Below are 27,772 nucleotides of genomic sequence, written 5' to 3' on the forward strand. Positions count from 1 at the left end.
CATAAATGAGCTGGAACTCCATTTCTTAGAACTCCCTTTCCAGGATGGGTCCAGGTTAGGCTGGCTACGAGAGAAACTTGTACAACAGTCATAAGGTGGACGTGAAGCAACATTTGTGTCGGTGCTCAGAAGGTTGGTGTTAGAGTCAGGCACTGTTGCAGTTTATGAACCTCCTCTCTGGTCTCCAGCCTCTCCAGTTCCTACTGGATCTTCTCTGTCAGCTTCTCTAGATTCTGAGTCAAATGTGTTGTCTCTGCAGTGAAGGATGCCAGCTTATACTGCAGGTAACCTGTATCATGAAGGTTGATGAGAAACCATTGTGGCGGTTTATCCTTGCTCTTCCCCATTTCACACCATTTCATCCACCCCATTGAATGCTGGATGTGGAAGCAACAATTCTATGTAACCTGCTTAATCAACTCCCGTAAATACTGTTCACACCTTTAATAACTCTTTATTCTTTTTTTTTTTTAAGTTTATTTATTTTGAGAGAGTGAGAGTGCAAGCTGGGGAATGGCAGAGAGAGAGGGAAAGAGAATCTGAAGCAAGTTTTGTGCTATTGGCACAGAGCCCAACGTGGGGCTTGATCCCACTAACTGTGAGATCGTGACCTGACCCAAAATAAAGAGTTGAATACTTAACTAAGCCACCTAGGCACCCCAATAACACTTCATTTTTATCGTTTATAGTGGTTCTACTTCTCTGATCAACTCTGATACAGAAATACAAACTGAAAAAGAGCTGATAGAATAATGTCAATATCAGGCAAAAAAGACTGAAAGTAAAAAAAGAGACCGTTGTACAGTGATACAGTGAACAGTTATCTTGGGAGATGTAATAAACCTGGACCTGGCGTAAATAATACAGTGTCAAAATAAAGCAGAGATGGGCAGAATTATAAGGAGAAATGAATAGAACCGTAATCTTTAAAAATTTAACTTTTTTTTTCGTAAGTGTACTCTCTAATCCCCATCACCTCTTTCACTCATTCCCCCTACCCACCAGACATATAATCTTTGTTGAAGATACTAACTTCTATTTGTAAAAGTCTTAAGACTAGGCAGACATGACCGTTTATTGAGACCATAGAAGATTTAAAAATGAAAATGGCAAGATTGGGCTAATGGATATATATTGAGCTCTGCAACTGAGACTTAAAGATGATTCAGGTCTTTTTTTTTTTTTTTTTTTAACTTTTTTAATGTTTTTTATTTCTGAGAGAGAGGGAGAGACAGAGCATGAGCAGGGAAGGGGCAGAGAGATAGGGAGGCACAGAATCCGAAGCAGGCTTCAGGCTCTGAGCTGTCAGCACAGAGCCTGACGTGGGGCTTGAACCCATGAACCGTGAGATCATGACCTGAGCCGAAATCAGATGCCCAACCTATTGAGCCACCCAGGCGCCCCTATTCAGGTTTTTTTTTTTTTTTTAAACATACTTGAAACACTAATAAAAATGTATGACCCAGTAGTACAACAATGCAAATTTCAACAAGTAGTAAAGAGGCAGTGTCATACAGATCATTTGGTATCTGATGGAGTAAAATTGGAAAGCAGTGACAAGATAGGCAGTCCATCTCTACCATGTGTTTTAAACAATTATTTGTCTCCTGTAAATAATTCATTACCAAAGTGAAATCATGATGTAGGTGATAAACTATTTGTAATTAAAAAATAATACAGATATTTTTTCCACCCAAACTAACACAGAGAAAGTTACAATACCAATAAAAGTTCCCCACTGCCCTCACCCACTCAGCTTTCTTCTAACCCCTCCTACTCAGTACTAACAGACATCCTGTAATAAAATATTTTCGTGTATCCATCCAGAAGTTGTCTGTTCTTTACTGTTGTTATTTTCAAATTGCATGGTCTGGTGTTTATGCAGTCTTACTAAACCCAGAACCTTGTTATGGGCAGGGCACATTAACAAGAATGGACGACAAAGTGAAGAGGAGGGTCTTAGTATATAAGCCTGTTATCATTTCATCCATTTATATGATTTTTCTGTTTAGAAAAGTAGTGGTATATGTTTACATGAGGAAATTTGAAAAGTGAATCAGGCTTCATAAGATTTACATTAAATATGTGATACATTGTGGTTTTCTATTCTATGCAGTATTTTTTTTTTTTTTTAGAAAAGTTGGATGAGAATCTATAAACTATTTTGTAATCTAATTTTTTACTTGAAAATACAGCGAATGGGGAAAGCAGAGATCATGATAGAAAAGTAAAAGTACAGATTAACTTTAAGAAGACAATTAAAAATAACAGATTTATTGTAATGTAATTCACAACCTATATAACTCATTTGGAGGTATAATCAAAGGTTTTTTTTTTTTTTAGTATGTTCAGAGTTGTGCAACCATCACCATGGGCAATTTTAGGACATTGTCATCTCTTCAGAAAGAGAGATCATACCTGTTAGCAGTTACTCCACGTTCCCTCAACCTTCCCACCACGAATCTACTTTTTGTCTTTATAGATTTTCCTATGCTGGACATTTTGTATAAATGGAAGCCTCAACATGTGATCTTTTATGACTGGCTTCTTTGGCTTAGCATGATATTTTCAAGGTTTTATCCATGTTGTAGCATTGTCAGGGCTTCATTCCTTTAATTGCCAAGTAATATTCCATGTGGCTTGAATATTTGCGTTATTTTATGGACATTTAGGTTGTTTGCACTTTGGGTCTGTTATGCTAATGTTCCTTTCATGAACATTTTTGTGCAAGTCTTTTTGTTGATGTATGTGTTCATTTCTCTTGGATGTACACGTAGGAGTGGAATTATTGGTCAAAGTGGCTGTGCAATTTTACATTCCCAGTAGCAGTGCATAAGGGTTCTAGTTTCTGCACATTCTTACCACGACTTGATATCAGTCTTATAAATTATAGTCCACAAATAGATGTTTGGTGGCATCTAACTGTGATTTTGATTTATATTTCTCTGATAACTAATGATTTTGAGCATCTTTTCATGTACTTAGGAGTTATTTGCTTATCTTCTTTGGAGACATATCTATTCACATCCTTTGTTTTTTAATTGGGTTGTCTTGTTACTGAGTTGTGGAAATTCTTTATATATTCTAGATACAAGTCCATTATGAGGCCTATGATTTGTAAAATTTTTTACTATATTCTGCTTTGTCTTTCCACTTTCTTAGTAACTTGCCATTTTCTTCACTTTGAAGCATAAATTTAAAATTTTTTATTTTACCTGTTTTATTTTACTTAATGCTTATGGTTTGGTGTTACATCTTTGAAACCATTGCCTGATTTGAGATCATGAAGATTTATACCTGTGCTTTCTTTCCAGAATTGTAGTTTTAACTCTTACTTTTAGGTCTTTGATCCATTTTGAGTAATTTTGTATCTGCTGTGAGGTAGTCAAACTTCAGAATTTCTCATGTGGATATCCAGTTGACCCAGCCCCATTTGTTAAAAGACTATTCTCCATCCATTAAAGGGCTTTGGCACCCTTGTCAAAACATAATAGATTGTAAATGTGAGGGTTTGTTTGTAGATTCTCAGTTCTGTTCTGTTGATCTCTGTATCTGTCCTTGTGCTGGTATCACACAGACTTGATTAAGTGTAGCTTTGTGGTAAGTTTTGAAATCAGTAACTACAAGTCCTCCAACTTAGTTCTTCTCTGTCAAGATTGTTTTGCCTATTCTGCGTCTCTTGCATTTTCACATGAAGTTTAGAATCAGCTGCTCAACTTCTGGAAGAAGGCAACTTAGATTTTGATAGGGATTGCACCAACTCTGCAAATCAATTTGGAGACTGTTGCTATCTTAAAAATATTAAACTTTGTGATCTATAAATATGTGATGTCTTTCCATTTATTTAGGTCTTATTTTCTTTCAACAGTGTCTTACAGTTTCAGAGTATAAGTTTTGCGCCTGTCTCGGTAATTCTTTAAAAAAAATTTTTTTTTTTGTTTTATTTATTTTGGAGGGAGGGAGAGATAGAGAAAGAGAGAGAGAGAGAAAGAACAAGTTGGGGAGGAGCAGAGAGAGAGGGAGACAGAAAATCTGAAGCGGGTTCCAGGCTCTGAGCTATCAGCACAGAGCCTGACATGGGGCTTGAACTCGTGAACCACAAGATTGTGACCTGAGCCGGAGTTGGATGCTTAACTGACTGAGCCACCCAGGCACCCCGTTTTTTCTTAAGTAATTTATTCTTTTTGATGCTATTCTAAATGGAAATTTTTAAAAATTTCATTTTCAGTTAGTTCATTGCTAATTATAGAAATACATTCATTTTCATATATTGATCTTGTATTGTGCAACTTTATGGAACTCAATCAGTTCTAAAGTGGTTTAGTGGATCCCTTAGGATTTTCTGTACATAAAATCTGTACACCCTATTTGTATGTGCAAATAGAGGTTGTTCTATGTCTTTCTTTTCTATTTCATTTTCTTGCGTTAATTGACCTCGCTTGAAGCTTTAGTACAGTGTAGAATAGGAGTGACAAGAGTGGACATCCTTACCTTTTTTCTGAACTCAGGAAGAAAGTTAGTGTGCCACTATTAACTATGATGTTAACTGTGAGGTTTTCATAAATGTTCTTGATCAAGTTGAAGAAGTTGCCTTCTATTCCTATTTTTTTAATTTTTGAAGGGCTAAATTTTGTCCGTCATTCTGTTCATCCATTGAGATAATCGTAAGGTTTTTGTTTTTTATTTTGCTGATATGTTGTATTACATTAACTGGTTTTGAGACATTTTCAGATCACTCTTGCATTACTGGGACAAACCTCATTTGATCATGGTATATAGTATTTTTTATTTAGTGCTAGGTTTGTTTACTAGTATTTTGTTGAGGACTCTGTTCATAAGAGATACAACTCTGTAGTTAACTTTTTTTGTGCCTTTCTGGTTTTGGTATCAAGATAAAACTGGTCTCATAGAACGAGTTGGGAAGTATTAGGACAATTTGAAAGAAAGTTATTTTTAAGGGAATGTAGTCAAATTAATTACATCATTTTAGTTGATGAACACATACCAGATTATATCTGGGAAATCCAAGAGAAAAGGAATTATGGAGGAGATAGTCTATTTTATAGAAAAGCAAGTGTCACTCTGTGTGATAATTTGAATTGTTGAGGTTATGATATTTGATAGGGACAAAGATGATCTTTGGTCTTCTTTGGTATTTTTGCATCTTGAAAATTTATTTTGTATATCTGGGATATATGAAACTATACTTTTCCATTTCTATAAAATGAATTTCTTTAAAAAAATTTTATTTTAGTATAGTTAACATACAGTGTCATATTAGTTTCAGGTGTACAGTATAGTGATTCAACAATTGTATATATTACTCTGTGCTCATCATCCATGTCACCTATCCCACCCCCACCCCCACCCAGCTGCCCTCTGGTAACCGTCCATTTGTACTCTGTAGTTAGGAGTCTATTTTTTGGTTTGTCTCTCTGTGGTTTTTGTTTGTTTGCTTATTTTTCTTTTTTTAACTTTGTTCATGTCTGTTGTTTCTTAAATTTTACATGTGAATAAAATCGTATGGTATTTGTCTTTCTCTGACTGGCTTAACCATCCAGGTTGTTGCAAATGGCAAGATCTGACATCAATGAATTTCTTGATGTGAGAAATCTGTTGTATGGTTCCTTGAAGAGAATGTTGAAATTAGCCTAAGAAACACTAAATTCACTAAAGTTGATTTTATAAAACTTGCTTTGGTATTGTTTTAAAAATGATTTTGCAGGACCCAAGTCCCAAGTTAACTCTGGAATTTTTTAAAAGAAAAATGGCCTTCATGATTTACCGAAGTTAGAAAAGTGATGAGACTAGCAGTGTATTATTTTCTCAGTAGGAAGCAACACAAAGTAGTAACTCCTTTATGAGCTGCAGACCCCTTTAGGGCTCTAATGAAACCTGTGAACGTCTCTCCAGGAAATGAACATGAGGACATTTTGCATAGAATTTCTGGGCATTTTTGTTCCCTCTGCTGTTACCCAAAGTAAGAATTCCGGTGCTTGAATTGTACTGGAAAATTAGTTTAAACTGCAATTTAAAACCAATTTATACTTCATTTAAAAACAAAAAAAATTTAAGCTGTTACCCAAGGTTCAGATTGTTTTTTGTGATTATGTTCTGGCTTTAGAACCTCTTTACATGCAGTAATTTTTGAATATATATACTAAAGAATAACAAGTTGTGTGTGAGAGTTCTGTTGTCTCAGGTTGTGAGAGTTTGTTCTTATGACAGCCCTTGCCTCACACTATTTTAGAATTGTGTATTGCTTTAACCTTAAATATTCTCATAAACTCAGTATTTGGTTTATATTTTATATTTTATAGTATGTTGTTGAGAACAAGCAGCAAAAAGAACTTGGCCACACAGGGATCTCTTGCCTGAAAGCTAATTTGCCATGTTGAAGGACAGGTTTTCTTCAATTTAAGAATTTTCTGTCTCTTAAACTTAGCAGGCATATGTAAAGTAAGACGTAATTAGGGCAAATGATAGTTGCTAGATTAATCATGTTAATGGCCTATCTTTTCATATCTAAAAAATACTTCATATTTTAATACACTCTGTAACTGACATTTAAAAAATATTGGAGCCTTTGTTGTTGTATCCCATGTGAACTCTTGCACGTGGGAGGTGGTATAGGTGGATGTTAGTTAGGAAACAAGTGTCCATAACACAGGAGATAAACAATTCTGGGACAGTCATACCTTTATTGTGTCTCTTAGGATTTCCATGGTCCCTTAAGTGTCAGGTGTCTTTTTATATTTCTTGTGATGCTTGGAGAACTTTGGAAGGAGAATTGATCAGTAGTGGGTATAGAGATTGACCTCACAGGTGAAACATAGCTTGATGTTGATCTTTGATTGGTTTTAAATTTGGTTACAGTTTCATATGTTGAAGAGATTTTTAGGGTGTGTGGAAATGCTGGTTTTGACACTCCAGATATCTTGGCACTTTCTTTCTTTTCTTTTCTTTTTTTTTTTTTTTTTTAAAAGTTTGCGTACATATTTTTATTGCAAACATTGATGAAAGAGTGAACATCACAAGATTTTTAAGCATAAAAATTAATATGTAGGAAAATGGACCAACTTCAAGGAGACAAAGAAATAATGTTAAATTTGTTACAGTTATGGAAATCTTGTTCATGTATTTTTTTAATTTTTTTTAGCTAGGACTTTTTTATTTTATTTTTAATTAATTTCTAAATTTACATCCAAGTTAGCATATAGTGCAATACTGATTTCAGGGGTAGGTTCCTTAATGCCTCTTACCCATTTAGCACATCACCCCTCCCACAACCCTCCAGTAACCCTCTGTTTGTTCTCCATATTTAATAGTCTCTTATGTGTTGTCCCTCTCCCTGTTTTTATATTATTTTTGCTTCCCTTTCCTTATGTTCATCTGTTTTGTATCTTAAATTCCTCATATGAGTGAAGTCATATGATAGTCGTCTTTCTCTGACTAATTTCACTTAGCATAATACCCTCTAGTTCTGTCCACATAGTTGCACATGGTAAGATTTCATTCTTTTTGATTGCTGAGTAGTATTCCGTTGTATCCATCTTTATCCATTCATCTGTCGATGGACATGTGGGCTCTTTCCACACTTTGGCTTTTATCGATACCACTGCTATAAACATTGGGGTGCACGTGCCCCTTTGAAACAGCACATCTGTATCCCTTTGATAAATACTTAGTAGTACAATTGTAGGGTAGTTCTATCTTTCATTTGTTGAGGAACCTCCATACTGTTCTCCAGAGTGGCTGCACCACTTTGCATTCCCACCAGCAAAGCAAAAGAGGGCCATCCTCTTTCTCCACATCCTCACCATCTGTTGTTGCCTGAGTTGTTCATGTTTGCCATTCTGACAGGTGTGAGGTGGTATCCCATTGTGGTTTTGATTTGTATTTCCCTGATGATGAGTGATGTTGAGCATCTTTTCATGTGTCGGTTGGCCCTCTGGATGTCTTCTTTGGAGAAGTGTCTATTCCTGTCTTTTGCCCATTTCTTCACTGGATTATTTTGTTTTGGGTGTTGAGTTTGATAAGTTCTTTATAGATTTTGGATACTAACCCTTTATCTGATATGTCTTTTGCAAATATCTTGTCCCATTCTGTCGGTTGCCTTTTAGTTTTGCTGATTGTTTCCTTTTTGATTTTGATGAGGTCCCAATAGTTCATTTTTGCTTTTGTTTCCCTTGCCTCTGGAGACATGTTGAATAAGAAGTTGCTGTGACTGAGGTCAAAGAGGTTTTTTGCCTGCTTTCTCCTTTAGGATTTTGATGCCTTCCTGTCTTACGTGTAGGTCTTCCATCTATTTTGAGTTTCTTTTGTGTATGGTGAAAGAAAGTGGTCTAGGTTCATTTTTCTGCATGTCGCTGTCCAGTTTTCCCAGCACCATTTGCTGAAGAGACTGTCTTTAGTTCATTGAATATTCTTTCCTGCTTTGTCAAAGATTAGTTGGCCATGCGTTTGTGGGTCCATTTCTGGGTTTTCTATTCTGTTCCATTGATCTGAGTGTCTGTTTTTGTGCCAGGACCATTCTGTCTTGATGATTACAGCTTTGTAATACATCTTGAAGTCTGGGATTGTGATGCCTACAGCTTTGGTTTTCTTTTTCAGGATTGCTTTGGCTGTTCGGGGTCTTTTCTGGTTCCATAGAAATTTGAGGATTGTTTGTTCCAGCTCTGTGAAGAATGCTGGTGTTATTTTGATAGAGATTGCTATCTTGGCACTTTATTAAACCAGCTTTCCAAAGCCATTCAGTATCCATTTTCTCAATAAATGCCTGAGAAATGTATATACCGCCTTTTTTTTTTTTTTTAACGTTTATTTATTTTTGAGACAGAGAGAGACAGAGCGTGAACGGGGGAGGGTCAGAGAGAGGGAGACACAGTATCTGAAACAGGCTCCAGGCTCTGAGCTGTCAGCCCAGAGCCCGACTCGGGGCTCGAACTCACGGACCGTGAGATCATGACCTGAGCCGAAGTCGGCCGCTTAACCGGCTGAGCCACCCAGGCGCCCCATCCCGCCTTTTTTTTTTAGTAACTTATATCAGTTTCATAGAGCATAAACTTTTGGTTTCAGATTCATACAGCTGTGGTTTCCAAAAGTGACAGAAAGAAAGGGGTGAATGTAGGAGAAGCAAATTTTCATTGGTAAGGTAAAAAGAAATGGAAAACAAAAACAGTTATAGCTGTCATTGGTCAGAAAGGAATAGAGATCTAGAGAAAATAAGAAATAGTTTGGTGATTTTCTGTAACGTTTATTTTGATAGAAGATTGTTAGGTTGCAGACAGATTCCTTAGAAACAATAACATATTTTGTTGGTATCCAGTGTGTCCACAATTACTTTATCGTAGCAACTATAAGTGTATGAAAGAGACAGAAGCATGCTGCCATAATAACCATTCCCTGTAGCTGCGCCTTGATTAAAACTTAATGATGAATCAATAGAACCATAATTACCACCTTCTACCTTATGTTTGTAATTTGGAATACAGTAAAATCGATCAAATAAGATTTAATATGTAACAACAGTTAGAGTCTTGTTTGTGCCACTTTTATTAGGAAGGTGGCTGTACCAAATCTCTAAATCCCTACCTCAATTATTTTACAGCTCAGCTTTGATCAGTCACAGAAGAAGTCCTGTGAGAAGTAGAATCTGTAATTAGATCACAAGGGTTGGGCAGGTTTACTTTAATACAACAGATGCTGTAACATCACAGTAATAGTGGTTTGTTTTTAGTGTTTAAGATTTAACTTTTCCTGGGTCTTATTCTACTGTTGGCTTAGATTCATGTTGTTTTCAGAAACGAAAGATCCTTGAAATTTCTTTGTAGCCTAAGGCAGCCACTCTGAATTTAATGTATGCATGGGTGATGTGTGGGTGTCCTTATACACGTAGGTGCTGGTTGATTATCCTTTTGGTCCCATTCTAATTTGGAATTGAGAAAGCTAGGAAATAAATTTTATCATATTTTGTAGTTGCTTTTCTGAGAACCTCTAACAGTAATTCTCCAGGCGTAGTCCAAAGGGCACCTAGACTCCGTTGCCCGGGCCGCTGGTTACAGATGAAGATTTTTGGACATGGCACCAGGAGCCCTGCTTTTTAAACACAATTCCTGGGTGGTTCTGGTGCTCAGTGATATTTAAACACCACTGATTTAGAGTTATCAAAAATTTAAGGGGCACCTTGGCGGCTCAGTCAGTTGAGTGTCTGACTTCAGCTCAGGGCATGATCTTGAGGTTGGTGAGTTTGAGCCCTGTGTCAGACTTGCTGCTGTCAGTCTGTCGGCACAGAGCTCACTTGAGATCCTCTGTCCCCTTCTCTCTGTCGTTCCCCTGCTTGCACTTTCTGAAAAATAAATATTAAAAAAATTTAAATGTCTATCCCACTACTCAATTTTTATACTGTATTGGTTCAGCAGTCCCATCCTTACGAATATGTCAGTGGGTGCTGAACACGAGGAGTGCCACATGCTGACCAGAAGTGCCATCCCTTTCGTCTGCCTCAGAATTGCAAATTCGCAGACCCACTGAGGGATCTCGTTTAGTGACAACTGACTGGTTCTGAGGGTGGCAGCTTACTTGGACATGTTGATTCAGATTTGGAAGATAGAGTGAGGTTTGCAGCTACATCTGACATTTTCTTCAAGGCCTGTGCCATCCCAGACCCTTGAAAACGAAGACAGTTTATGCTGTTGTGTAGCTCATCTACCACATCTTTGTTGTGCTGTCGTCCATTCGGGGCTTATGGGTTAGCAGCATATGGATTAGGCGAGTTGTTAGTACATCCTCTTTCTTCGGCTTCCCCACTGAATTGGCTCCTTGGAGGATTCACAGACCTTGAAGCAGTCTAGCGTCTGTCAGGAGCAAAGCACAGCACGCGTGTTGGTCACCATTGTGTTTTCCCTGGGGGAGATTTAAGCTATTTTTGATGGTGTTGTGAGTAGCTTTTAAAATGTCTGTTTAGGGGCGCCTGGCATGTACAGGTGTTGCTTGGAGATTTGTTGGACAATTAGAAGCTGAAACTCGACTGTCACATGCTTCGCTACTCTCAAACAAGGGCTTCTGTTTTTGATGCTTTTAAGCACCCGCATCATGGGGATGTGCTAAGGCAGCCTTTTACCCTATTCTGTTTATTAGGTAGTGTTTCTGGGAACCTTTTCTTTTTCCTTTTTTTGAGTGTTTGTTTTTGAGAGAGAGTGAGTGTGAGTGCCTGCGCTCACGTATGAGTGGAGGAGGGGCAGAGAGAGAGAGAGAGAGAGAGAGAGAGAGAATCCCAAACAGGCTGTGCATGTGGAGCCTGATGTGGGGCTCGAGCCCACAAACTGTGAGGTCATGACCGGAGCCTAAATCAAGAGTCAGATGCTGAACCAACTGAGCCACCCAGGTGCCCCTAAAAATTTTACATTTTTAAGTAATCTCTACGCCCAGCGTGGGGTTCACACTCAGGACCCCACGATCAGGAGTCACATGTTCTACCAAGTGAGCCAGTCAGGTATCCCTGGGAACCTTTTTTCACTTTAGGGCCTTAAGTACATGAGGAACAGACTTTTTTTCTTTTTTCTTTTTTTCATTTAAGAGAGAGAGAGAGGCATGCACAAGCAGGGGGAGGGGCAGAAGGAGAGAGAATCCCAAGCAGGCTCCACAGTGAGTAGAGCCCTGATCCAGGGGCTCCATCCCATGACTCTGGGATCATGACCTGAGCCAAAAGCAAAGAGTCAGGTGCTCGACCCACTGAGCCACCCAGGCACCCCAAGGAACCCAGACTTTTTTTTTTTTAATTTTTTTTTTTAAATTTTTTAATGTTTATTTATTTTTGAGACAGAGAGAGACAGAGCATGAATGGGGGAGGGGCAGAGAGAGAGGGAGACACAGAATCGGAAGCAGGCTCCAGGCTCTGAGCCATCAGCCCAGAGCCTGACGCGGGGCTCGAACTCACGAACCGTGAGATCATGACCTGAGCCGAAGTCGGACGCTCAACTGACTGAGCCACCCAGGTGCCCCGGAACCCAGACTTTTTAATAGCTTCCCAAGAATCCTAAAGTATAAGAATTACACAAAAAATTATCTCAAGAATGTAGAAATAACTTGCTTTCCACCGTCATCCTTTAAACCCTGTCCTTTTCGTGTCCGTTCCTCACTTGGGCATCTTTGATTCCTGGTACGTAGGCTGCTTTCCTTCAGCTCCTCCATTTACCCTGCTGGTGCAGATTTAGATGGAAAGTCGTTACTAGGTTCTAGGCATTGGGGATAAAACGACAAGATGATACACTGCCTTGGAAAGTCTTGCCATCTAAGGTGGATGTTTAAGGTGTAAGTACACTGAAGGGTTACAGGTATTTTAAGTAAAGTGAGTACAAGGTACACTGAGAGCCTGATAAGAAAAGGAATGGTTTTGTCTCGATGGTGTTGATTCAGGAAAGGCCTGATAGAACAACTAACCCTTGAGCCACATTTTAGGGTATGATTTTTAGGTGGGAGGGTGCCAGCACGGGTATTGAGTTTGTGGAAAGTCCTTATTAGACATTTTCAAGTTCTAGATGGAGCATAGGCATGACTGGGCCATCATGAAATGCAGCGGGGCAGGGAGTGCTGGAGGGCCTTGCCTGCTGTGGGAAGGACTTTGGCTGTTATCTTTTGAACGGCTGTGTAGGAGGGCACCAGTGGTGGGGTTTTAGGAACCTGCCCTCATAGCTGTGTGGGGGTGGATGTGGTGTTTGAACGGAACACAGGAGACTACTCCAGAACCCCCCAGAGAGAGAGAGAGATGAGCAGAGCCTCAACTAAGGCAGAGGCATGGGGTTCAGAGGGAGAAGGTGAATTTGAGTGATAAGAGAATTGGCATAAGGATGGTAATTCTTTCATTTTTAAAAAAAGTTTATTCATTTTGAGAGAGACAGAGACAGCATGAGTTGGGGAGGGACACAGAGAGAGAGAGAGAATCCCAAGCAGGCTCTGTGCTGCTAGCACAGAGCCAGATGCAGGACTTGAACTGACAAAACTGTGGAATCGTAACCTGAGTCAAAACCATGAATTGGACACTTAACCGACTGAGTCACCCAGGCACCCCAAGATGGTCGTTCTTTCAAAAGCACTTCCAACAGCATTCCTCCAATGCATATTGCTTCATGGATACCTTTGTTAGTATGGGGTGGGGGTGGGGGTGAGGGGGTGCATAAGCTTAAACTGTGCAGTGGAGTCTTTTGAGCTAAGTCAGCAAGCACGTCCTGTTTCGCAGTTGTCCCAGCCACCTGAGCCTGAGCGAATGTGCAGAAGGGCCAGGGAGACCCTCTGGGCTTGGCACGACCGATGTCTGCTGATGACCCCACTTTGAGTACAAGCATGGATATGCAGAGAGGTTTTTCAGGGAGGCTTTTTGTAAAGGACCAGTTTGCCCCACCACCCCTCCAATTTCTTGATGATTTCCTCCTTTAACACATTTCAGATTATTTTCTGTTTTATGGATTTGCTTGTCTCTCCCTAGTGTAGTATGCAGCATTAATTCAGACCGTATTGATTCTTGATCTAGGACAGTGCGTTTCATTGACTATCTTGTTTACTTACTGGACAAGAGGGAAGGGAAGCTCTGTGTTGGCTTTTTATTTAAGAGCACTATCAGGTTTTGGAACACAGTTAAGTTCAATTTTATAGAAACGGTGAACAAGATTTTCATGTAAGATGTTGAAGTTGAAATCGTTTCAAGCCACAGGCATATTTGGTCAGTTAGTGCCATTACATTTTAAATGGAAAAGCCAAACACTTGTCTCCAAGGACCAAACTACTGAAGGTCAGATTAGCCACTTCTCCGTAAGTCTGCACCTTGTCAGTGATAAACCTTTACTTTCTCACATGCTCTTTGGTTAAGATTAGGGTTCTTACTAGCATAATGAATTAAATCCCACTGTCATAGAATTGCTCTAATTTGTAATTGTATACTTTTCAACATTTGAATGCCTATTCTCTAACACTGTGATTGATGCTAAAAAACATAGAGTAACACATTTTTATCCCTGTCCTTGAGGAGTGTATGAATAATAAATTGGATAAATTTATTAAGTAGCTGGAGAATATATTGACTGCCTCTGTAAGGAGACAGCATAAGGGTCATACCTGTCCAGTAACATAGATCAGGCTTGGAACTCTGACTTGTTACGCACCCTGTTTGCTATGTGTGTCCGTAGGCCATATACCTAACTTCACTGAGCTGCTATTTTCCTCATCTTGAAAAACAGGGTTAATGCTACCCAACTCACAGTTCTTGTAAGAATTAAGTAGGGGCGCCTGGGTGGCTTAGTCGGTTAAACGTCCAACTTCAGCTCAGGTCATGATCTCACAGTTCGTGAGTTCGAGTCCCGCGTCGGGCTCTGTGCTGACAGCTCAGAGCCTGGAGCCTGCTTCGGATTCTGTGTCTCCCTCTCTCTGCCCCTCTCCTGCTCATGCTCTGTCTCTCTCTGTCTCAAAAATAAATAAAAACATTTAAAAAAATTTTTAAAAAGAAGTAGTACATCACTTAAAAAGTGCTCAGCCTAGCATCTGATCTGTAAAGTCCAATTTTCCAGTGCATGTCACACAAAGTGCTTTATGTAGCACATTTTCAGAATTACATATTTTTTGGAGAAAATCATTTCAGAAGAAGACATTGAAATTGACAGAGTTTCAGTGACTTGTTCAAGGTTCCACAGCTGCTGTGGACAGTTAAAACACCATTGGAGAATGAATAGTTAAGACGAACATTTCTCTGTGTAGTTTTTACTTTTGATGTAATATTTTAAAAATGGCAGAAGTGGTGCAAAAGTGGAGATGAGAGGTGTATTACTTGGGTAATATTATGAACTCTGATTGCTGTGCGTTTCTTAAAATAAGAAAAGGTTGGAGTTCTAAAATATGCTGTTGGTTACAATGGTAGGCAGAATAATGGCCCTTTAAAGATTTCCTAGTCCCTAAAACCTGTGACTGTGTTACCTAACATGGCAAAAGGGGCTTTGCAGATAAGGTAAAGTTAAGGATCTTGAGGACAAGATTTTCTGGGATTATCTAGGTGAGCACAAGGTCCTTATAAGTGGAATGCAGGAGTGTCAGAGGTTTTATGATGCTGTGCTCCGTCTTGAAGAGAGAAGAAGGGACCACAAACCACAGAATGCAGTGGGCTATAAAAACAAGGAAATAGATGCTCCTTTAGAAACTCCAGAAGGAATACCAACAGGCTGACAACTCAGTAAGACTTAGTGTGGAATTCTGACATCCAGAATTCTGAGAGATTAATTTGTGTTAGTTTAAGCCACTGAGTATGTGGTACTTTGTTAGAGCAGCCATAAGAAACTGATACAGTTACCTTGACATTACAGTCTCCTCCACTTTCAGATTTTCTATGAGTTGGTATGTATGCATCTGTCCACAGGGCTTTGTCACCTCCTGGGAAATCATGGCCCCTTTCTGTTACAGAAAGGAACAAAAGTGAAAAAGCCATTTACAGCTTAAGTCTTATGTAACATTCTGTGAACAGCCTTTAGAAACAAAGCCTAAAAAATGATACAATTTTTGTTGAGAGGACTATTAAGTTTCTGTTGGAGTCTGAATTATCAAGAACAGGAATTTTGTCAGGCAGGAGAAGACTAATATCTACAAAAATTAAATATTTTCTTCTAATGACTTTCAACTGTTTATGTAGGTGGAAGGAATCTAATAAGTAAGAAAGGTATGACGAACTTGTGTCCCTATATCAGTGGATAAAATTTAAATCCCAAGGATGATAAATTAGGAGTTAGAAATTGCTGCTAGGATGGTTTTATCAATAGCTGTGATTCCATTTGTAACCAGAAGATGGCAGAATTGACACACAGATGAACTTACAGTTAAAAAGTTTTTGATTTTAAACGATGGTTCAGAAAGATATGTTAGATTTGGAAACCTGTGTTCCAGAAAGAATTTTGAGAATTACACAAAGAATGTGAAATAAAATACAAGTAAGTAACTTGCATGTTGCAAAATTTTTCAGAGTGTCATAAGGTTTTTCTCCCTCTTACTAATTTGCCACACTGGAGTTTACTCTGCAAAGTCCAAAGCAGCCCTTGCTCTGAATATGATTAAACTTTGGCTGTATTCAGTTTATTTAGGTTTCTGTTGAACTGACAAAGATTTACTTGTCTAAACATGAAGAATCAGCCGAACTAAACTTTGAAACTTTAAGTTCATTAGATGCGTGTTGATATATCTTTGATGGGAAATAATTCTGGAGACAGTAATCAAAAGATGTGGATTTCATCCTAACTTCCTAAGCCAGGTAGTGCTCTGACCTTCAGTAGCTTCTGTCTCAGGGTGGTATGTATTTAACGTGCTGACAATTGGCTTCTGATATCAGAGGCACATTTATGGGTCATTGATGAAGTTTCCTTTAGAAAAATGAAAATCAGGTAAATGATCGTGAGCTGTGTTAAAACAATTGGGGAAATAATGTAATGTTAATGGAAGGTACTTTCGGTGGTGCCCAGTGGCCCCAAAGAGCATTTCAAGAGTGACAGGACAGAGGTGAGGCCATAACAGGCTGGCAGCGAGGTGTGGAGGTGTGGGACGTGGCTGTGGCAGTGAAAGGACCAGAGGTTCCACTTCTCTGCCTTCACTCATTTACCAAATGGGAGGTTGAAGTTGACAGTAGTTTTCTCCCTTTTACACACTTGGTCTTAGAACTTGTAGTGTTTGTGTCTTGGTGTTTAATAAATACTAAAAGGAGACATCTCAGTTTCCATTGCAAAAATAAATTTAAAAAAACATATCAGGGTAGGTTGTTTTTTTTAATGTTAAAGAAAAATCTTGGCAGCAGCTTTATTATTATTATCAATTTTTAATCTAAACTTTTATTTTTGGCATGTTTAATTCTAATGAAGCCAGTATTGTATTTTAATGTGGCTTAAAGATGGGGACGTATATTATCTTTATGTTTTATTTTTATCAGTTTTTTTGGTAGACCCTCAACATATAAGACGCTCTTGGATATGATGAAAATGCCACCATTTCTGTGTCATGGATTCATACTGAACCCCAGATTTATGAGGAAGGAATTCTCTAGAGAACGGATTTACCAAGAGACCATGGATGACATTATCTTGATCCCCTTTCATGGAATCACAATACTGTAACGTGTTTTTGTTCTTGTGCAGTGAAATACTCTGTTGTAGCTCAGATTCAAATCTAAGAAAGATCAGAGTTAATAGAAAACCAAATTGAAGGCATTGGAGTTACTGGAGGAAATAGAGGCGTTCCTTTGTGGCCTCTCTCTCATGCCAAAATTGCCACGCCACGGAAGTCAAGAAGCCTTGCTGGGCGCTTTGTACCTCTTCCGTTAGTGAGATTGTTTTTCATCTAAGGACCTTTTCAAAGTTTTTGTTTTGCTTCCGTATTTTTAAGAAATAAAAACATAATGTAAGAACATGAAGGGTTATGAAGCATGAAGTTCCATAAATATTTATGCCAAGTCGCAAAAGTAGACCATTCCTATTTTCTTGACATATTGAGGTCATATTTCACTCTTGACCTCTTGAATTGAAAAATACAAGGAGTTAGTGAACCTTTTCTTTCTTTTCTCTTTCCTTATTTATTTATTTTCATTTCTTTAATGAGTTTTAGAGGCTGGGGGCTATCCTTTTAGGTGCATGTAAGTTTCAGCGGACCTTGTTTTCTGTCCTGGCTTATAAGTATGGATTTAAAAGTTTGCACACTTATGAAGAGTAACACGATTTATACCCAATTTTAGGCCTTAGTGATTATCAGGTGTTTAATCTGTTTTGTGTGTGTGTCCTTATCTGTAAAAATTGGTATTTGTCAACGTTAATAATAAGTAGGGTTGCATTGAAAAGCACATTAAAAAAAATTTGTTTTTAATGTTTGTTTATTTTTGAGAGAGACAGAGCGTGAGCAGGGGAGGGCAGAGAGAGGGAGACACAGAATCCGAAGCAGGCTCCAGGCTGTGAGCCGTCAGCACAGAGCCCGACGCAGGGCTTGAACTCATGGACCACGAGATCATGACCTGAGCTGAAGTCGGACGCCTAACCGACTGAGCCATCCAGGTGCCCCAAAAAAGCACATTTTAAATTGGCCCTTTCATTTTATTTTCTCCCTCAATTAAAATCTTTGGTCCATAACATATTTGTGCTCTTTGATATTATGTTAATGAAACTTACCAAGTAATAATACCTGTTCTTGATAGAGAATTTAGACATGCTGGTAGGCAGAAAAGGAGAAACATTACTTGTAATCCCACTTTGTTTTTTCAAATCTTTAATATAGGTAATCTAATGTTAAGTACAAAGAAAAAAAATATCTTAAAAATTCTGGAGTATTGGTTGTTGACCTGTCAGATGTGATTACGGTCTGTTTAGGACCTGTGTCAACTTGAATGCTGGAGCAGGACCCAAGAGTACCTGGAGTTTCTCCTCCGTTGTTGCATGGTGGTGTGGTGATAGGGTCTAGGGTGCTGGGATTGGGAGCTAGTTGAGGCTGGGGTGGGGAGTGGGACAGATGACTAGGTGTAGCCAGCTGCTGATCAGTCTTGCTTCTGTTGATGTATGCATTATTTACAGGAGAGCAAAAGCCCTTTTGGTTCATTCTTTCAGCCTGTTTGAAATGACTGGCATGTGAACACTAGGTGATGCTGTTCTAGTTGCTGGGGGTTCAGAATAAGTCAGTGTGTTTCTTGCCATTGAGGGACTTCTAGACAGATGGGTCTGGAACAAGATGGCAGGAGATGTGAGGATATCTATAAGCACAAGGGAGATAAGTTTCTGGGCTGACAAAACAATGCATGTCCATTAAGGGTCTGAGGCTTTTAGGTTGAAAGAATGCCTTTGGACATGTTGCAGTGACCCTTTATATTATTCCTTTTTGACTGTATTTTTTTGATTATGAGAATAATTTCAATTTTCATAGCAGTTACTTCTTTTTTAAGATGTAATTAATTAAATTATATATTTTAGGTTGCCTGTCTGATTCGTGTTCCTTCGGAAGTGGTTAAGCAGAGGGCACAAGTGTCTTCCTCTTCAAGAACATTTCAGATTTTCTCTAACGTCTTATATCAAGAGGTGAGATATGTTTCTAAACTCTTTCTTTATTGAGAAAGATTTTATTTAAAAATTTTTGTTTTAATGTTTCTTTTTGAGAGAGACAGAGACAGAGTGTGAGCAGGGGAGGAGCAGAGAGAGGGAGACACAGAATCTGAAGCTGTCTTCAGGCTCAGAGCTGTCAGCACAGAGCCTGACATGGGGCTCGAACTCATGAACCGCGAGATCGTGACCTGAGCTGAAGTTGGATGCCAACTGACTGAGCCACCCAGGTGCCCCGAGAGAGATTTTATAATAGCTAATATGAACACTGTGGTTCTCATCCCAGGGGCCTTAGAAGAGACCATGAAGATAAATTTAATGCTCAATCACAGCAGCTTTTTATGCCAAGATTATCTTTGCTTTTTTATTTGTTTTCAAATTTTAATTTTAATATTTTTTCTCCAAATTTCTAAACAACACGTACTGAGTGCCCCCACTGTGTACATGTCCTACATTGTCATTGTCCTGTAGTAGTTTCAGAATCAGACATGGAATAAACCATAAAAATGTGAAGTGAATAAAGATACCATGTTAAATTGTTACCATAGAATTTGGGGACCCATGGAAGAGGAGTACAGTAATGGGCATAGTGACCAGCATCATTATGTTTATATTAAAATTAATTCCGGGGGCGCCTGGGTGGCTCAGTCAGTTAAGTGTTCACCTTTGGCTCAGGTCATGATCTTATGGTTCATGAATTCGAGCCCCACATTGGGCTGTTCACCTGCTTCGGATCCTGTCTCTGTCTCTCTCTGTCCCTCCCCCAACCACATGCTCTCTCTATCAAAAAGAAATAAATGTTAAAAAAAATTAATTTCTTTTTTACTTGTTAATGTTCCACTGTGGATCAGAGGTCATTCTTGCTGGCCAAGTCACTAGGGACCATCAAGCTGCTTTTCTTTGTATTTTTTTGCAGAAGCCCCCTCCTCCCGTGTTTTAAAAACAGTATTCAGTCACATGGAAATTTCAATGGGTCTAGGTTTTAGAAAAGTTACTCTTAATAGTTTTTTTGTCACTTAGGTGAGGAAATAACTGAGTATTTGATCACAGGATCATGAGATCAATCCAGTAAAGAGACCCTATTGTGAATCATGTGGACAGTTGAATAAATCAAGGCTTGTCCAGAGATATTTATCACCTTGGAGGATTATTAATGAATTTCTGTTATCTTCTGTTTGAAACTATGAAATATAATTCTGTTTTTATAGGAAAGGATGGTTGGCGTTTTGTGTGCCTTTGAATTTGGAAATACATACTGAAATCATCTCAAGTATTGTTTTCAGGAGCAGAAATTTTGAAAGCGACTGAAGTAGTCAGTTTGATTATTTTAGACATGTTCCCATTTTATTTTATTTTATTTATTTATTTTTTTTCAACGTTTATTTATTTTTGGGACAGAGAGAGACAGAGCATGAACGGGGGAGGGGCAGAGAGAGGGAGACACAGAATCGGAAACAGGCTCCAGGCTCTGAGCCATCAGCCCAGAGCCCGACGCGGGGCTCGAACTCACGGACCGCGAGATCGTGACCTGGCTGAAGTCGGACGCTTAACCAACTGCGCCACCCAGGCGCCCCGACATGTTCCCATTTTAAAGAGAGCTGACCCGAGCTATATATATTTTAGGCCAGTTTATAACCTTTAACCTCTTATAGAGTGTGGTCATTGGGCAAGCTTTAAAACTCAGACTTCAGCGACTCTGCCTTACTCAGTATCATTCAGATCTCTGTGCTGTTCTAACTTACTGAGCTCTCGGCCTTTTGTTTGTTTCAGGGCATCCGAGGATTGTATCGAGGCTACACAAGCACAGTTTTAAGAGAGGTAACTCACTTAATTCCCAGTACTGAAGTGCAAAAGAATGATGTGCTTTGTTCAGCAAATTCACTCAGAGAAACTGGTTGAAAAAATTAAAAAGGGATACTTTTATCACCTTTGAAACACCGTTTAGTCTTATCCTGGTTCTTATAGCTAACGAATGGCCAAATAGGTTCGCTAAAAGAGCAATCCCACTGGTCAGAATGGCACCCACGCTTTGGCTTCACTGGTGCTAGGTTGTTTAAATGTCCGTTTTGGCTGAAATCGTAAGAAGCAACCACTGAGGTTAAGATACCAAGTTAATTACCAGAAGACACAGAGTTAATGAGAAATTGGTAATGAAAGCAACGTGCTAAGAGACAAGTGTCTCCAAAGTCTGTATCATGCGGTGCGCTGTTGTCTTCCTGATGGCGATCGCAAGGTACGGTGAGCCCCGGACCGCTGGCCCTGCGGGTGGCTGGCTGTGCAGTGGCCCCCAGGCAGCCGCTTTGCCTTCTGAGACTTCTGACTCGAAAATTCTGGGATTCAGTATTTTTCTTCTTCTTTTGGTTGAAAAAGCAAAGTGATTTCAGTATATTGCTTGTAGGAAGTATGTTTCCAATTTTTGCCTCACATAGAGGACAATATTTTGAAGTTCAAAGGGTGATTTACATAAGATTTAAGACCAGTCTTTGGTTTGGGACGTAATCATAATTTTCTTTCTTCCTTTTTTTTTTTCTTTTTAAGAGTTTAATTCCTAGGATTTTTTTCAGCTGTATTGAGATATTGTTGACAGGTACAATTGTAAGGTATTTAAAGTGTACGTTGTGATAATTTGGTCTATATATCCCTTGTGAAAGGGGTTGGGACATAATTTTCTATTAAAGAAAACAGGAGAATCTGCATGCATACCTGTGCTCTCTATCCTTTTTTCTATTTGAAGTTCCTTGGTCAGTAACATGTTTGCATTTACAAAAATGTTTTTAATTTAATAAATGTTGTCATTAACTAGCAAAACTTTGAAATGATTTGAAATCTCTAATTTTATTTCCAGGTAGTTTTTGATTATGTTTTGTTTTTACTATAGATTACAATCTTCTTTATGAAATACAAGCACCGTCACATGTTTTATAAAGCTTTGATTTCTGCAAGATAACAACCTTAATGTAGTGTGGTGTAGTTGATGTAGATCTTTGAAAAAACTTCTTTTGAAGGAAAACTGAATGTTGTAAAGTGAGTTTGTTTGTGTGATGATGACTTCTGTCTTTCAAAAATATCACCCACGCTGTCTCTTGGTTCTTACTTATTTTCTGACTCACTAAACACGTGTGATTTAGTCAGCTTTCACCTGGGTGCAGCAAACCCAGGGTCGGTGGGGAGGGGTGGGGGCAGTGAACCTCCTTTATTTTTCTGAGAGATGCTGAATAAATGAATATATTTACATGCCCGACAATACTGGTTTTGCATACAAACAGAGAAAACACATGGTTACACCTGCTTTCTATTCTTGTAAAAATTTGTTTTGACATATGTCACACTAGTAATTAATTTCTGGGCTGCAGTTTTTGCACATCATGTGACCCTACTGAGATGACTTTGTTTACTCAAAATGGCAGTGCTTTGTTGGAAATTTAATTGGGGTCTTCTGCATTATACGTTTTCATAAAAGATCCTTCAGATCTGATTTTAGTTGAAATATTGCTTTTGTACAGATTCTCTGAGAGAACGAGAGAAGAATTACTGCTGAATGAAACCGCTTCTTTTCAAAATGAGAAAAATAAGTAGTGATATGTCTGCTTTAAACAAAATTTTTGCATTATAAATAGTTTCAAGTTCTTACATTATTCTGACACCAATATCGAATCTTTTTGCCAAGAGCTTGTTTATTTCAATAAGAAAATACATTGAAGCCTTAGTGAGAATCACCAGGAAACTTACATGTTTATTCTGTGTACAATTTTTTCTTTAAAACAAGTTTTATCTCCCTGGCCCATTAGAATGAGATTGGAGTTTGAATCCATGCAGTATAGGAGATTATGTGTGTTCTTTAGATTTGGTGAATGCCATCCCGTGTTTTCCGCTGCGTTTGATGTTTGTGGAGATTGTGTCTTATCCCTTATGTTCTCTGCAATTATTTTAGTTGCTCTCAACTTTAGACTGAGTGTAAGCAGGGTCAACAGATTATACTGTATGCCTCACCCCTTCCATATTCATTTTTCTTTTGCTCTGGACCAAACATTGTGGTGCAGTGCTGTTATTGTAAGATGGAAATGGGGAGCGAGTTCACAGCTGCCCTCCCAGCCAGGCCAATTTCCCAGCGTCCATTGTCCTGAAAGTTCTGTGGAGAGCAGCCTCATGATCTTCTACGTAGGTTAGAAGGACTTCTAAAGAGGACGAAAGCTGAGAAAGGCATTTTGTTGCAAAAGAAGTAAGAATAAGTTAAGCTCAGCAAACAGGCTTTATCCACAGATTCTTCTTCACAGTCATTTTAAGAGTGCCTCCTGTGTGTTGGGCACCACGTGAAACGTTTCTGCACAGATTCTCAAGGATTCGTGTTCTTACAGGAAAACAGGCGGGAGTAGGCATTTCACAGTGCTGTAACGATATGTAGGTACTAGATGCGGCTGAGATGGTAGGGGAAGCAGTGCTTGGGTGGTACTCAATTAGCATTTGTTGCATTAAAAAACATGAAATGTTGACTTAATTCTCGAAGGAGTGGTAGTTAGAAATAACCAAGGAGACAGGAGTTGTAACATCAGGAGCAAAGGCACAAGGCTGTAAAAGCACGCGTGTACCTCACTTATTAGCTCAGCAGAATTGGAATTTTTATGCGTAGAGAAGAGGCAAGAGTGATTTCCCTCTCTGTCAGGCCAAGTGGGGATGCTGCAGGCAGGTGTTCAGTCAAGTGGAGTGTTTGCCAGGAGGAGACGTTGAACCTCCCCCCCCCGGCTGGGTGCTTGCCAGGAGACTGGGGGACAGCACATGGGAGAAGGCCTTTGAAGAGCCAGGCATGCGTTCCCTGGTATTTGGAGGATAGATGACTGGCATCTGACTCTTCTCTGCATAAATCTGATGGCAAGATGGTGGTTGGCTCTGCCTCAGTGGACGGACGTTGCCATTGTGGTCAGGGATAACTCCGGCTTCTTTTTGGTTGATGAGAGATGTGAGATGGGTGAGGATGATGTCTCCCTGTCTCCACAGCTCTGCCACCAGTTCACCGAAAGCAGTCCTCCCACCAAATTCTGTCACACATGCTGTCAAAGTCAAGCAGGGCAGACAAGTCCCTCAGCCTGTCTGTAAGTTCATCGAAGCCTTGGATCTCTCCTTTTAGGGCCCCAAATCCTCACTGATTGAAAAGTTCACTCGCAGGTAGGCATGGCAGCCTTTCAAACTTAGTTCCCCTTATTGTCTGTTTTAGACCATAGAGACACCCCCCCCCCCCCCCCCCCCCCCCCCGCCGATGCAGTGGCTGCAGGTGAGACCTTTTAGGAATCAAGCCTTAGGGATGTCCTTCAGCTCTGTTGTCTGTCCCCTCAGTTCCTGTGCCCCTGCAACTCCTTAGGTTGTATAACTCTCTTGTGTGTTTTTCCAGAGATACCCTGTCTTAGGTGTTTGGCCTCTTGTTTGTTTCTTCAGCCCCAATTTTTTTTTTATCTCTTCATAAAGATCTTCCTTTCATTTTTATGATGGCATAGTACTCCATGGTAGACACGACCCATTCATTATTTAACCAGTTCCTTGTTGGTGGACATTACAAACGTGCTGCAGTGGATATTACTGCTCTTAGGTCCTTTTGTACATGGTTGAGGATGTTTGTAGGGTTAATAACAAAAGTGAGATTGCTTGGCTAAAGGAGTATGGCATTTATCATTTTGATTTTTTTTTAATGTTTCTTTTTGAGGGAGAGTGGGGGAAGGGCAGAGAGAGAGGGAGACAGAATCCGAAGCAGGCTCCAGGCTGTCAGCTGTCAGCACAGAGCCCCACGCGGGGCTCGAACCCATGAATCGTGAGATCATGACCTTAGCTGAAGTCGCTTACCAGATTGAGCCCCCAGGCGCCCTAGCATTTGTAATTTGGTACATCCGGCCAAAGTGCCCTTCGTGGAAATACCAGTCGACCCCTGTGCCAGCATTGCAGGCCTTCTTTTCCTCTGCCTCACCGACTTTACCAGCGGTGATCTCACTGTCGTTTTCATTCTGACACTGGGCATAAGAACATACATCTCAGAACTCTTTGATTCCCTTTGCTGTGAACTGTGCTGTGTTAAACTTTGTGCTGTGTTAAAGTTCTTGTGAGAATGGCATGGGGAGATCGTGTGAAGGGCTGAGCCCGCCATGTGGGATGTGTTTAGTATGCGCAGAACTGCAAAGGTTTTGACAGGAAATAACACCTAAGTGTGAATCGCAACTCTGCCCCGTACCAGCTGTCTGCTCTTGGCAAGTTACTTAACCTCTCTGAGCCCACATTGGCCCATCTGTGCTAGGAACTTTGCATAGACCGTTGTCCTTGAAATCTCACGGCAGTCTTAAGAGAGAAGGATTAGAGCAGTGTGGTCTGCCAGGGGACTCAGAAATGAAGAAGCCTCCCTCTAGGTTGGGGTCCTTGAACTGCCGTACAACCTTGATTGGTCTGTGTTTAAGCATCTGAATGCCATTTCATGATGATGAGTAACAATTGTGTTTGAATTACAGGCCAGCTGTTGGTATTACTTATAAAGTGTCTCAGCTACAATTGGAGGGTGTGTTATCTGAATGTCTTGTAGAGAGGAATTTTGTATCCGCTTAACATACTGCCACCTGCAACTGATTTTGTATTCACTGGCTACTTCTGTAGGAGAAACCACATACTGGTGGTAAAGATGTCAGACTTGCCCCAATAATTGCTGGTTGAGTTGGTCAAAAATCGTAATGTAAATATGTTAGAAAAAATTTTTGATGATTTTCTTTTGGGTCCCATTGATAGTTTACTGGAATTTATTTCCCAAGTAAGATTACCCATTTAGAGGAAGGCTTTTCTTACTGAGATTGCGACCCTTGAATGTTTTTCTTTGACAGATATTTTAGAGCAACTGTAGCTAGAACCTCTGTTACTTGTTTGCCATCTCTCCTGCATTTGTGAGAGTAGAAAGAGAAAAAACTGTGCTGATGAGAAAGGATTTTTTTCTCCTGGTGTCACTGCTGTATATCTTTATGTTCTATGAAATGATTTTCTTCGATTTGCTTCTTTCTCTTGTGGTTTGTCCTTACCTTTCAGTTCTATTCAGCTACATGTAATGATGCTGACTAAAGAGTCAGACACCATATGATTTGCCTTCAAAACAGCTCTTGGATTTTTCCCTCTCCATAGCATGTGCAGACTCTAGCATAATGCCTTCCCCAGAGTTAGCACTCACAAAATATTTATCGGTTTTTTTATTCCTTTAAGTCTGATTAATTTTTGTTCAGATGCTGCTAGACACAGCGTCCCCTTCAGAATGCTGAGGGAGCTTGAGCGGGACTGGGAATTAGGCCGGGGGGTGGCTCAGCCTTGGGCTCCACTCCACTCCAAGACCTTTGCATTTTAGACAGCTGATGAAGCACCAAGGAGTATATGATTTTCTAAGATTTCATTCTTAAACCTTGAAAAGATAGTTTCTGTAAGCCTGGTTTCATCAGAAAAGTGCTAATTGCTGTAATAATTCCCTTATTTTCCCCCTCCTAGTAATTCCACTGAAAAGGAAAAAGGTGATTATAAACCTTTCCAAACTTTTAATGTGAAACTATTTCTCGCTTAAACTCCCAATGCAAACATATTGAACCCTGTTTTAATCCTCCATAATTCATTTTATTAACTGTGACCAAATAGAACATCTGTTAAAATTCCATAATGTTAGCTTCATGGGAAAAGAAAAAAAAATGTGTTTGCTTTTGGAATTTTTCCATTGTTTTATTGTCCAGGCTTTCAGTAAATGTGTAACGGGACATTCTTATTAATGGGAGTATTAAACAAATGAAAATGAACTATCCCCTTTAATCACAGAGGTTTATAAAATGAGTCACTTAATTGCATTTACATTATGATAACTTCATACTGTAGAGATGTTCTATGAAAAATGAGTGATAGTTCATCCTTTAATTGGAGAACCTAAAATTATTACTCCTCAAATACAGATTTTAGCCTGCAGTTTTTCATCATCTCTTAAATAAACAAGCGTTTTTAGAAAGAAAGATTTAGTAAAATAATCTTCATATAGAAAAATTACTTTAGCCCTCCAGTGCACATTCCCTCATGTTTTGTTTACAAGAAACCAGCTGCTATTTACTTTTCTCATTCTCTGGACACGTTTCATTTGCTCTCTGCAGTTTTGAAAATGCTGCCTGTTTCCATTGTCGCATGGTGGCCAGGCTTTCCTGAAGGGACACCAGTTCCTGTGCACAGAGTTGAGCGGCATGTAAGTGCAGTGTCCTGGCTCTGCCATGCACACACACCAGAAAGCTGCTGGTTGAAGGTGGAAAAGGTCTCTTAATTCTTCATTTCAGTTAACATCAGAAACCGTCAGGTTGAAGTACCTTTCTCTTTGTTGTTTGTGCTTTTCATCCCATGCGAAGTATTGTCTTCCTTCATCTTTGTGTGTCAGGGTAGACTGCGTTTAGGCGGCACATAACAGAAAATCTGACTATATCGGCTGTAGCAGATAAGGGTCACTCACCGCCCCCCACCCCCACCCAGTAACAAGAAGCCTATAGATAGACAGTCTGAGGCTGGTGTTCTAGCTAAATGAAAGCATACAGGATCTAGGCACTTTAATTCTACGTGGTTAACCTTACTTAATACTCGGCATGATTTACTCATGGTCACAAAATGGCTTCACCATTTTAGGCCTCACAGCCCCCTTCTAAGCATGACGAATG

The 27,772-nt window shown here is 39.5% G+C and overlaps 1 protein-coding gene across 13 annotated transcripts in view; it reads left to right on the top strand.

Annotated features, from left to right (window-relative positions):
* The window catches only part of SLC25A26 (solute carrier family 25 member 26), a 138,036-nt gene that overhangs the window by 19,122 nt on the left and 91,142 nt on the right, over positions 1-27,772 (top strand). For 11 of the 13 annotated variants that reach the window (XR_006715922.1, XR_006715920.1, XR_006715921.1 and 8 more), the window contains 2 exons: positions 18,966-19,070; positions 20,862-20,909. The exons of the other annotated variants lie outside the window; for them this stretch is intronic. Coding sequence is in view for 8 of the 11 variants with exons in the window: in XM_045493469.1 (XP_045349425.1) it covers positions 18,966-19,070; positions 20,862-20,909 (153 nt within the window). In the remaining 3 variants the exon portion in view is untranslated. The remainder of the gene's footprint in view (positions 1-18,965; positions 19,071-20,861; positions 20,910-27,772) is intronic. 13 annotated transcript variants of the gene reach the window in all.

Source organism: Leopardus geoffroyi, chromosome A2 (assembly GCF_018350155.1).
Source record: "Leopardus geoffroyi isolate Oge1 chromosome A2, O.geoffroyi_Oge1_pat1.0, whole genome shotgun sequence".
Lineage (NCBI taxonomy): Eukaryota > Metazoa > Chordata > Mammalia > Carnivora > Felidae > Leopardus > Leopardus geoffroyi.